This window comes from Patella vulgata, chromosome 5 (assembly GCF_932274485.2).
Source record: "Patella vulgata chromosome 5, xgPatVulg1.2, whole genome shotgun sequence".
Lineage (NCBI taxonomy): Eukaryota > Metazoa > Mollusca > Gastropoda > Patellidae > Patella > Patella vulgata.
This window is the reverse complement of record NC_065883.2, coordinates 70000084-70013473: the sequence shown is the minus strand read 5'-3', so window position 1 is coordinate 70013473 and position 13390 is coordinate 70000084. Positions and strand designations below refer to the sequence as shown.

Genomic DNA, 13390 nt, shown 5'->3' with positions numbered 1-13390 from the left:
AGCTGCATTAACACGATATAGACACATATAGGTGAGTTAGAGAGAGAGAAATGAAATGAACTGAAATGGGGTTTAACGTCCTACTGTTCTGCTCCGAACTGGTCTAATGAAGACGGGCATAAGCCAGTGTGCTATGAGGGAAATTTTGCCCGGACAGCGGCACTGCATCACTGACAAGGGGAAACCACGCCGGAAAATCTGAATGAACTTTCTCGGCCAATGCAGGGATTGAACACCCGACCTCCAGGCTAGCGAGCCAGCGCCTTACCGACTTAGCCACCGTGATCCCCGACAAGGTCAGACAGGCAACCCAGAGACATATGAATGACCGGGTTTTAGGACACGCAAAAATAGGATATGTCGTCTTCATTAATTCGAATATGCGAAGGGCTGTATAGTAGTGAGTAGATCTTCAGTGGGGCATCTTAAAGGGACAATAACACTCTGGCTGGCTTGACAGCTCCAGAAAATAAAAAATAGCCTTATTCTAAGTACTAGATGTGTTGGTGTCTTACCTGTTGTGTAAATTATCCATTAAATCCTATTTTACTTGTCCAGAGGGTTCAAAAATATTTTTAAATCCAAGTCACATTTGAAAATTAGGTGTGTTAAGATGAAATTGGAATATTGTAAAATAGTGCAATTTGTTAACCAGAATAAAGATTGGGGCATATTATTCAAGTTACAACAAGAGTGGTATATATATTGAGCCTTTAAGAAATGGTTGAGATGGTTTTCAGTTTTCAAACAACTATGCTTTATTTTGTTTAGGGTACTTTTGATTACATATATATATACACAATAGTACCGACAGCTGTACTATTGGGATATAATGCAGTTGGTGAGTCGAACAAAATACTTGCAAATGTACATAATTTGATAGCATACAGTTATTTTTGAAGACATATTCTTATTGTTATTCGTCAATACTATTCAGTAATAAACGACGTCATTGAAATATTAGTTAAGCAATCTTCCAGGGGGGCAGCCCCCCCCCCCCCAAAAAAAACCCCCCAAAAAACCAAACTTTGAGTCAATCTGGCTTTTCGGGCAGACGAGTAAAGTGAAAATAAAAATTAGTGACAAAATCAAGTGGCCCAAATCTAATAAAACACCAATTTTACTTTTCTTTTAATTGAATACCACGAATTTGTACTGAATTAACTATGGCTTATTACATTTTGTCTGGAGCGACATTTTCGGGCATCGATTATTATGTAATTGTAGCTGCAACAATCTGATTGGAGGGTTGGAATTCAGGTCGGCCTTGAGTGGGACTTCGGTTACAAATCTATTGGACGGGCTAGAAGAACAGAAAAACACATTTGCGGCGATTACATTTTCAAAATTTTCTCCAGGACGGCGAGGCTCCCATGCGATTGATTGGGATTCGGGTAAGCAGGAAAACGCGTTTGCGGTCGTCAATTTGTCTAAAGTTTCTGGGGGGGGGGGGGGGTCTTTACCCGAAATATTTTCGACCATCACGGGTTGTGCCCCCCTAACAGTCATAGAACCAGTACGCCTATGGATGCGATCGCCACTTTAGTGGTCGCGGTCGCGCTTAGTATAAACGGACTTTTAATGCCCCGTCAGACCAGTATGGCGTCCTTACTACGCTGCGGCGACCAGAAAATGGACAAGGTCGCCGGTAAAAGTGAACACAACTCGAGAAAATGACCCAAAAAATGACAAACTTGAAACAAAGCAGCGTTCTCACAGAACCCTGGCGTTTGTTTGAGCATGGGGGGCTCCGCACGATATCTGGCGTTTCCACCACTCTTTCACCACGCTTATGGCGATCTTAACGCGATCTGAGACCATTTTTCGTCGCCGTAGCAGCACAGTAAGGACGCCACCCCGGTCTGACGGGGCTATTAGCACCCGCGATCTGCAACACCTCGAAGCGACGATACGCATGGAAATTCGCAGATGAAAGTGGTGCATTTATGATCTGACTATGTCCAGCTACAGATACGACACATGTCTGACCTTTGTCCTCCCACTCTAACTGGCTAGTGAAAATCGTTCGCACAAACTGTACCCAAAATTTCGATGTGGAGAAAATATCTGCTGTTTTCCGCGCGAACAAAATTTCGGCGGCGTTCTCGTTTGCCGTCAGTATAAACGATTTCATTGAAATAGCAGTTAAGCAATCAAATACCTGCCCTGTTGCCACCGTTTCCCTGTATTAAATTGCCGGTGTGATTCAATTTAAGAAAAGAAGACTTTGTCACATATTCGTTAAACATGCATTATGCAAGAGCTAAATCTGCCTATCGCAGGTCTTTCTTTAGGCCTGAAATCTTATCTAAATTATTAATTAGACATTAATTAACTTATCCAGACCATAATCAACTCTCGATGTCAAGGCTAGCCTTCGATATCGACTGGATTAGAATCCTATATGCTGCAAACGCTCATTGATAATTAAATCAAAACAATGGATAATCGAGACTAGGCTTTTTAGCGTACTAACTTTAGTAATGATGAACGAGGCTAGGCGGAAATTTACAAAGCTGATATCTCGGTTCATAGTGGACCAATTTGACTGAAATTTTCAACAAATTACCTTTACATTATCTAGTTTTTAACTATTATAGCAAGAACTGTCAGCTCTTTATCTAATCTCCCATAATGTATCTTTAACTTTTATTACTAAGTTCCTCTCATAGAATACACGTCAATCGTTAATACAATACGTTACGTTTATACAAAACCTTAATACAATACGTTAATATGATGTGTTAATACAATGCACTAATCGTTAAGCAATTATCGTTAATATAAATCGTTCGTTGTTAATATTAAATCGTCCATTAACAGATAAACACAAATCTTCAAATTACAGTAGAGTAGTACAAATAGTCATGTTAACGTAGATGATGGTGTTTATGATGATATAATCATGATGGCGATGACGTTACGTTGTATTTCAAGAATTTTCGTTTTGATAATTACGTTTTTATGATCATATTATTATGTGTAGGGTGCCCCACCATAAATAAATATCTCCAAATATCTCGACAATTACACTACAATATCCATATACACACTAAGCCTTAAATCAGTTTCAAACATTGATAGTGACTAAATAAACGGTCATGCTGTACTTAATAAGCTATGACCATTTAATCATCCATAAATAATACACTGAAAGATGGTTACGAGTGTCGGCCATAGCATCGGAGTACATGTGAGTAAAAAATAGGTTACGTGCCCGTGTTTTGAAAGTAGTCTCGCTTAACCAGTCTGCCGACCATTCTACGTTTGCTTGACAGACCGGGATAATCAAGATTACTTTTTTAGGAAACATAGCAGAAAGCTGGAACAAGAAATTATATTTAGAAACACACACGTTGGGCAACTCAACAATTGTTTTAAGAACTTAATTTCTAAAGCTGCTGTAATAACCAATTAGCTTTTTTTACGACTGTAATAGTTGATAGTTGTGTAGAGAATTGCACGTGAGATGGCTTTTTATAGCATCATAGACTCTACGGCTGAGTATTATCATACTGCGTAGTAAGCGAGAAATCACTTCCAGACAAACCACTGAAGCGTGTACATTCGCCGTGTCGAGACCAACTTTCTGTACGGAAAATTTTGGGTGCACGGGTCACCCTATTATGTGATGATGACTGCGTTTGATGGTTTCTCTACAAGAAAAAATAATAACATGAGTTTAACATTCTAATATCTGAACATCCTTACAAATAAACATACTCGAGTATTATAGGTTAGAGTTGTGCATTTAAGTGTATTATCCTTTGCACTTGCAGGAAAACCATGTGCACTAAGACATAGGCGATACGAGTGCCATTTATCGATACAACACAACCATTAAATGAAATGAAATGAAATGGGGTTTAACGTCCCGCTGTTCTGCTCCTATACTGGGCTAATGAAGACGGGCATACGCCATACAGTGTGTTATGAGGGAAATTTTGCCCGGGCAGCGGCACTATCGCCTACTCTTGTATCGAATTCCAACTGCCAGGGGATCTTTTACGTGCATTCCAATATATACACGGCACCTCGGTTTTTCGTCTCATCCGAAGGACTAGACAGTTGTCCTTGTCAGGCCCTCCGTCCGGCATCACTGACAAGGGGAAACCACGACGGAAAATCTTGATGAACTTTCTCGGCCAATGCAGGGATCGAACACCCGACATCCAGGCCACGTGATCCCCAACACAACCATTAATTTATGCAGAGAATAAACATTAAAATAACTATACATAAATCTTGACCAGAAAACATATAATCATTAAAAGCTTACTAACATCTTGTGAGGAACTACAGGGCAAAAAGAAGATACGTTTTACGTTTTCAAGAAAACAAACAATGGCGACTTCGTTAACTATACGACCTTGACCGTAAATAAATTAATCTAAGAAAAGGACAGGGATCATAACATTATAAAATACCGACTTTGATAAACAAATTAAAAATAATATGAATTCTACCGTAAGATGCACAATTCTTTGAAACTAATGTCGCACAGAACAATACACAGTTTAAGTCTCAATAAATCACCCAGAATGAATGTCTGAACGGGGTGTGTGTATACAATCTTTCAGCAGCTTTATTTGCAAACAGGTAGAATGGTAATACACACCACAGACCAAAAGCACTGTGACACCTGGGAGACTGACGTGTACTTACAAGATACCTTGAAAAGGCAGCAATGGAGAGAGACAAATCAAATATCAAAATGTGAGAAGCAAGATTCATTCCCGGTACATATTTTCTGCCTGATTTTATACCAAACCACTGTCTCAGATGAGAAATCACACGCGAACACCGTTGGAAACTGCAATACTTAAAGATACATTATGGGAGATTAGATAAAGAGCTGACAGTTCTCGCTATAATAGTTAAAAACTAAATAATGTAAAGGTAATTTGTTGAAAGTTTCAGTCAAATTGGTCCACTATGAACCGAGATATCAGCTTTGTAAATTCCGCCTAGCCGCGTTCATCATTACTAAAGTTAGTACGTTAAAAAGCATAGTCTCGATTATCCATTGTTTTGATTTAATTATCAATGAGCGTCTGCAGCATATAGGATTCTAATCCAGTCGATATCGAAGGCAAGCCTTGACATCGAGAGTTGATTATGGTCTGGATAAGTTAATTAATGTCTAATTAATAATTTAGATAAGATTTCTGGCCTAAAGAAAGACCTGCAATAGGAAGATTTAGCTCTTGCATAATGCATGTTTAAAGCAGTGGTTATCAACCTTAGAACACATGGAAAAATAGCGGCACGCCTGGCTAAATATATATAAAAAATATTTAAATTTTGCAAAATAAAACATGATAAATCATAGACGGCATACAACCACAGACACAGATTAGTCATAGACACATAGAATGACAAACTAAATGAAGAACAACACAGCCATGAACTTTACAGTAGATATCAATGAATACTCAATTGGGATCACGTGGTTTTTCGCATTTTCTTAGTGTGCCGTTCAAAATTTCGCGGCAGACTTAAGAAGACCTCGCGGCACACTGGTTGAGAATCAATGACATAAAGGCATATCGTCAGATATTCCATTTTGTATTTAGAATTTATTTTTTAGTCACATTTTTAAATTTTATTCAGCAGCTGCCGTCCATCGGTTATTCTAACATGGCATTTGATTGTGGAATGTTCCAAAAATTGAAGAAAACGAGAAACGTTCAAGAACCACGGGATCTGGAAAGCCAGTTGCCAGAGAAATCATCGGATGTATCAACAGCTCGAGAACGGAGAAACATGTTTTATTGTAAGAGTCCGGATTGGAGTGAATTTGAAGGGTCGTTTTCGCGTGGTAAGATGAAATTTATTATTTATTTTTTTTTTTTTTCATGAAAGGGTTGATTTCGAACTGAGACTATCGCGCAGATACAGACGAGCACAAACATTGAAATCATCTCCGCAGTTTATGACACAACGATTCCCGTTTGGAATTATGTATTTGATAATCGTCAGTTTAACGTAAATAATATATTTGTTGGTTCATTCGGTTAGGCCACACAATAATGTGGTTTGCAAGAACAGCTGTCTAGTCGTTCGGATGTGACGAAAAATCGAGCTCCCGTGTATACATTGGCGTGCACGTAAAAGATCCCTTGGCAGTTGGAATTCGATATGAGAGGAGGCCATAGTGCCGCTACCCGGGCGAAATTTCCCTCATAGCACACTGTATGGCATATGTCCGTCTTCATTAGCCCAGTCGGAGCAGAACAGTAGGACGTTAAACCCCATTTCTATTCATTTCAGTTATTTCTTCTAGAACATCTGTATTCTTCTAATTTCATCGGGAAAAAGACTTACTTAAAACTAAGACTTACTTAAAACTAAGACTTACTTAAAACTAAGACTTACTTAAAAGTAAGAGTACCGGTACTTTGTTACACTGCTCGAAAGCTTTTAGTGCCACATTTTTTTAAGTTTACAAATTTTAAACAAAACATCTTTCAAGTGGTTCAAGTGGTCAAATATTTATTTATTAAGACACCGAAAAACAGAAAATGACATGGGCGTGGCCCGTATATGAAATGTAAAATACGTTATTTACTATTGTGAATTATGTAATTATTTCTAAATGTATACATATAACGGGTCTTATATGCACATGTTATCTGCCCCCCCCCCACCATCGTCCATCTCTCAAAAAATCGATAGATATTAGAAAATTAACCGTCGACCGTATTACACCGAGATTAGACATTAATCGGTTCAATCGATGACTATTACCCAAGGACTAAACATTGATCGGTTCAAACGTCAACCTTATTACCCTAGGACTAGACATTGATCGGTTCAATCGTCAACATTTTTACCCCTAGACTAGATATTGATCGGTTCAATCGTCGACATTATTATCACAGAATTAGAAATTGATCGGTTCAATCGTCGACATTATTACCCCCAAGACTAGATACTGATCGGTTCATTCGATGACATTATTACTGCAGGACTAGACATTGCTCGGTTCAATCGTCGACATTATTACCCCAGGACTAGACATTGATCGGTTCAATCGTCGACATTATTACCACAGGATTAGATATTGATCGGTTCAATCGTCGACATTATTACCCCAGGATTAGATATTGATCGGTTCAATCGTCGACATTATACCAGGACTAGATATTGATCGGTTCAATCGTCGACATTATTATTACAGGATTAGATATTGATCGGTTCAATCGTCGACATTATTACCCCAGGACTAGATATTGATCGGTTCAATCGTCGACATTATTATCACAGGATTAGATATTGATCGGTTCCATCGTCGAAAGTATTACACATGGAATAGATTAGGAGTTTGCTCAGGAAATATATTCAATCGTCAACATCATCACCTCCCATAATCATGGGGTAAAAAATGGGGGGGGGGAGAGGTGATATCCAAAACAAATAAAGGGACACTCAATTTGTCAAAATTATTAACCCATAATTATGTATTGGGGTTGTGGCGGAGTAATGGGCAGGTCATCGACCTTATTATTCCAGAAATATGTATTAAGAGGTTCATTCGACGAACTGTCGTAGTTCACTAAAATATATATAACTTGTAATGACTTAGCATACCAAGAACAGAAGATGTTGACCATTTTTGTTCTATCAGTTATTCCTTGTGCTAGGTTCCCACTGTCGTGCGATGCGTTACGATAGAATTGTCACTATTGAGTCCACGATCTGCTACGTGCAAGTACGTTCGGATACGTTTCGTTACGGTCAACACGATTGCTACGACTGACTTCAATATTATAAGACATGATAGAATCACCACGATTACTCCAGCATTAAAACCACAATTTCATTCGTAGCACGTATCGAGATAGTGTCAACCTGGCATAACCCTTGTTGGCTGCACTTATATTTTTAATACTCTAACCGGTGTCATATGTATGACTGTCGCCGATGTCATGTTCTCGCACAAAGCCAAAGTTCATTTTCTTAATTTATTTTGTTTCTAAAGAATTGCTATGATAAGAACTGATATGATCACCACGATTACTCCAGGATTAAAACCACGATTTCAATCGAAGCACGAATAGTGATAGTGGGAACCGGACATAACCCTTTTTGCCTGCACTTATATTCTTGATACTCTCACCAGTGTCATATTTATGACTGTCACCGATGTGATGTTCTGGCATCTAGCCAAAATTCATTTTCTTAATTATTTTGTTTCTAAAGAACTGCTAGAATCAAAGAACTCTGAAAAACTACACAGATTCCTGATAGAGATATCCCACATATTAACCGACTATATTACTAAAGAAAACGACAGAGCATCTAAAGTTTTAGATTTTCACCATCCTCATCAACTACGTGAAATGATGGACCATTGTCTGGACATTGATGAAAATCCCAGAGACCTGGAACAGATTCTCAGTGACTGTAAAGAAACGCTGAAGTACTGCGTGAGGACGGGTAGGTTGCATCCTGTATTTAATCAAAGCAATATTCTTTTGTGAAAATTTTTTACCAGAAAAAAATATTTTTCTCAGCACTCGCCAATACTTTTTTTAAGATTTCGATTTTTCTTCGAAACAATGTAAAGAATATCAATAAAATTTGTTGGAATGGCTTTCCGGCAGAACTACTTAACGGGGTAAAATGTTTACACAATGATAAACCCCATACCCCAGTGGGTTGTTCAGTCCAGTTCGTTTTCTGAATTATGACATTGGCTCTTTGTAATGCAATAGGCAATCGAGATAATCAAGTCGTTGACAGAAGTAACGATTTGTATACACAACATCTATTTAATGACATTTTAGAATTTTCAATTAGCAATTAGAAAAAAAAATATGTTTGATATATCCGTCTTTAATTTGAGAAGTCTTAGTCTGGAAAGTTGAATACTCTGAAGTATTTTAGTAAAATTGTACTTCTAATGGCGGAACTAAATACGGGGATGGGGATAGCATGAACAGTTGGGAAATAATTGTTGTGTAAAGTAAGCATATCTACTCATGCATGATATACATTACATTGATAACGTTTTTCTTGTCTAGACGTTCGGATGGGACAAAAAAACGAGGTCCCGTGTACACATTGGAATGCACGTAAAAGATCCCTTGACAGTTGGAATTCAATAAAAGACGCAGTGCCGCTGGCCGGGCAAAATTTCCCTCATAGCACACTGTATGGCGTATGCCCGTCTTTATTAGCCCAGTTCGGAGCAGGACAGTAGGACGTTAAACCCCATTTCATTTCACATTTTTCTTTTTAATTACGTTCTTCCAGTAGATAGTCGATATGTTAGTCATTCACATTAAAGCAGTGAAGAAAAACGACACCCATCGAGCTATTCCACCCTCGTAGAGTATTTAGTAGGCATCGGCACGCAAGAATTATTCATTTATCAATCTTCCTGTATTGTCGAATGGTTAGCTCGTCCGCGTTGTATCATAAGGTCTGTCAATGAGCAACTGGTGTGGTTTCGATTCCCCGGTTGTACATGACGAGGAGTAGGGTCGCCTGTCTAACCTCGTGGGTTTTCTCCGGGACCTCCGCTTCCCAACACTTCTAAAGTCCCTTACGCGCAAGCGAATTACTGAAATAAAATTGAAGGATGTTTTAGTCCCGAAATGACCTAATTTGTGTCGAGTGGTCATTAACCCCCACCCCCTCTCTCTCTCTGTCTCTCTCTCTCTCTCTCTCTCTGTCTCTCTCATTATTCATTTATAAATCTTCAACTTCTTCCTGTAATTTATTATGCAGGTCACCCCAGGTTCTTTAATCAATTATCAACTGGAATAGATATCATCGGTGTGGCTGGTGAATGGTTAACAGCAGTCTCTAACACCAACATGTAAGTCTGCAAATTGCTAATGTACGTTAAAGATCCCCAGACTCTTTGAATTGTAAATTCCTTCAATGCCATTTAGTAATTGAACTGGTGTATACAGGTCACAATTTTTATGGAATACACTTACTTTTTATTACTGAGCGACGTTTCTACCAGGCTTCTCTAGTCATTATTAAGCAGTGATAAAATATGAAAATATAACAAGACAATATAGACATGTACACAACCATACTTAGTTCATGCTGACCAACCAGATATACCCCTTGGGCCCTTGAGCACTATACCGGCATCCCTGCATGGCATTAAGAAAGTAAGATAAATTTTATCATTGCTTAATAATAATGACTAGAGAAGCCTAGTCGAAACGTCGCTCAGTAATAAGTAGTAATTGTATTCCTTAGAATTGTGACCTGTATATTAGAATTGTAAGACGAATAGATGGAAACGCTATCAGAATGAAACCACCCCCTTTTCTCGTTGTACGAACAATATGATTAAAATACAGATATATATTTCGTTTCGCTGGGGTTTTTTTTCATGTAGATGCCCTTCACCTGGTGTAGTTCATCCAAGTAAAATAAAATTTCGAACCATAATAAAAGAGAATCGAAATAGGACATGTGTTTTTATCAGATTGTTGTACAAATAAAGTAAAAAAACTGTATATTTATCTTGGTATAACCGTATCGATCAACGAAGATTTAAATTCATTCATGTTATTGATATTTGATGTTGGTCATCACGATAAGAATAGATATACTGATCTATGGAACCTAAAACAAAGTCAACAATTCCTGCTTTAGTGATGACAAGCCTTGCTTTAAGAACATAACCTCTATTGATCGTGACACACATCTTCAATTCCCTGATCAAGTTCTCCTACATGTTTTAAAATTTGATGAGATCTGGATGGGAATTAGTATTTCCCAATAAAGCTTTGATATTAACGAAATTGTATTTTATAATTCTCAGAAAAATAATCATCCAAATGGGGCTTTTAGAGGTGGGTGTATTTGAAATATTCCACGCTCGTAGTAGACTTCATCACGCAATGATTATCCAGTTCTAAATCTTAGTGAAAAATAACCTTTCCTATGAGGCAACGGGTATCCAGTTCTAAATTTTAATGAAAAATAACCTTTCCTATGATGTTCCGGTGGCCAATATCATATCAAATGCGTAGTAAGGAATGGCGATTTTGTATACTATAACAGTATAGTTCAGTTCGATTACTATAATATAACATTGAACGTTTTCCTCTCGGAACACCAGATAATATTTTTACATCTTTAAACGTCATTAGCAGTCGGTAATGAAGCACATATTTACATTAAGCTCAATATTCAGTCACATTCAAGATATTCATATACCCTTATTGTGCAAAATTTGAGAAAAATCGGTCGATCTATCGCCATTAGGAGTTCAGATTTCCTGGACTGACTGATCAACGCAAGGCGTTCTCGGGTTTTCGTGATTTTTCAGTCTTTGTCAATAGTTCAAGACAGGGGGTCTGGCAAGGGAATGCGACTGGAAGCCGAAATCTATAAAAAAAAAAACAACGTAAATTTATGACTAAAAGGGGATTCTAAATTTCGGAAGAATATATATTAAATAGTTTCGGGATCCCTGAAACAACCATGGTTAAAAGTGAAGGGAAAAATAGGATGTTAAAACGTGTTGCAAAATTCGACATAACTTGATTACTTTAATCATCAGTAGAAATAAGCTATATAAAAAAAATAATTCATATATTATTTTACAGCTACAAAATACCAAAAACATTATGTTTCTGTTTTATTCAATAAACAATTTATTGTCATCTCATGAAGAAAGATATGATGTTAAAACATGTTGCTAATTACACGGTAGACCTTAAATTGTCATATATATTAACACATTGTATTTTGATAGAATATTTGACAGCTACCAGAACGTTTCCGTTTAATGGAAAATTTCAATAAACAATTTATTGTTAGTTCGAGGGTAAAGTGCGACAGGTGGTAGATAGTATTTAAATGTTGTTTAAATGTGTATTTTCATGCAGATAGAGAAAATGTGTGTCTCAATTTGCGTTACATACAGGATATGAATACATTGCAGGATATGAATTATAACTCTAACTAGGTCGATATTTATTTATATTTAAGGCCAACTATGCTTTACGTCACAATTAGTAATCGTTTAATACCTGTAATCCAGATAGCCTGGAAAATTTTTAAGTTGGTGAGCTGGGGGCTCCTTTCTAGTGCGGAGCCCAATTTGGGGGTAATTGGTCAAATGTGTCAAAAACCGGTTTGTCTAAAAAGAGTTTGTTTCACTGCTTGTGATCTAAATCCCTCTATTTGCCTTTTAATCTAACTGTACGTTCCGTCTTATCCATGTTACAGAGCTAAATCTATTTGTTAAGGCCAGCTCAATTGTTGTCAAGATCTTTTAGATGTAAATAAGGTTAGGGCATGTGATTGTTGGCGAGATTGTAGATTAGGGTTAGAGTAAGCATTGGGGCTAGGTCCAGGTTTAGGGTTAGGGATGGGATTCGCGCTAGCCCTGTTTACATCTACTGACATATGACGAAAAATTGAGCTGGCCTTATCATTTAGCACTATCCATGTTACAGGTTCACATACGAAGTGGCTCCAGTATTTACGCTGATGGAAGAGGTGATATTAAAACGAATGATGAATCTGATTGGTTGGGAAAATGGTGACGGAATTTTCGCGCCAGGTAAAGGGGCAGTTTTTTTTAAACGTTTCGATTGAGCGTTTTAGTGTAATACATATTTTGGATATTTGAACAGGTATATCGCCAGTGCACTCATTCATGTTATGAACTATATAAAATAGATTTGTTCACTTTGTTTAGCTTTATATACTCTTAAATATACATTATGCAAGAACTAAATCTGCCTATTGCAGGTCTTTCTTTAGGCCTGAAATATTTTCTAAATTATTAATTAGACATTATATTAACTTATCCAGGCCATAATCAACTCTCGATGGCATAGGATTTCTCCTATATTAAATAGATTAGAACAGTTCAGCCATATTTTGATTTAAGCTAAAAATGGAGGAGCGAGACTTAGCTTCGAACAACCAGTACGGTGGTTGTAATTATTGCACACGTCTTGTCAAACCATCAAAGGCGAATATCTTCGCTCGCAATAGAGTAATTTGAATGAAATTTTCAAATTGTTCATTTTACATTATCTATTTTCGAACTATTATAGCAAAAATGGCTAGCTCTTTATCTAAATCTTAAATAATGTATCTTTAATACCTACATTATATCAGATAATCTCGGTCGATTTAGCCTAAATTGTCTACGCTACTAGTATAAACAAATATTGGTCTGGACTAAATAGCGACAATTGTTTATACGTGTCAAAGGTCATACGGAGATTTGGTCCTCAAATTGCGTTTGCGAATGGATTGAGCCCAGTGAACACCGTATACGCGAACAGCCAGACACCCGGGGTGGCAGCGATCAAGACTGTATACAGGACATGAAAAAACAGCCTGGACGCCAATTTCTATGTAGACAAAAGGCATGTTGGGCTGGAGCGAT

The 13390-nt window shown here is 37.5% G+C and overlaps 1 protein-coding gene across 2 annotated transcripts in view; it reads left to right on the top strand.

The window, feature by feature from the left end:
* The window catches only part of LOC126820607 (glutamate decarboxylase 1), a 37109-nt gene that overhangs the window by 9231 nt on the left and 14488 nt on the right, over positions 1-13390 (top strand). Inside the window, exons 2-5 of one of the 2 annotated variants that reach the window (XM_050548679.2) lie at positions 5617-5821; positions 8206-8442; positions 9739-9829; positions 12444-12550. In XM_050548679.2, the coding sequence (XP_050404636.2) occupies positions 5641-5821; positions 8206-8442; positions 9739-9829; positions 12444-12550 (616 nt within the window). In that variant the 5' untranslated portion in view covers positions 5617-5640. Of the gene's footprint in view, positions 1-5613; positions 5822-8205; positions 8443-9738; positions 9830-12443; positions 12551-13390 lie in introns of both variants that reach the window. The other variant, XM_050548680.2, reaches the window with a different exon arrangement.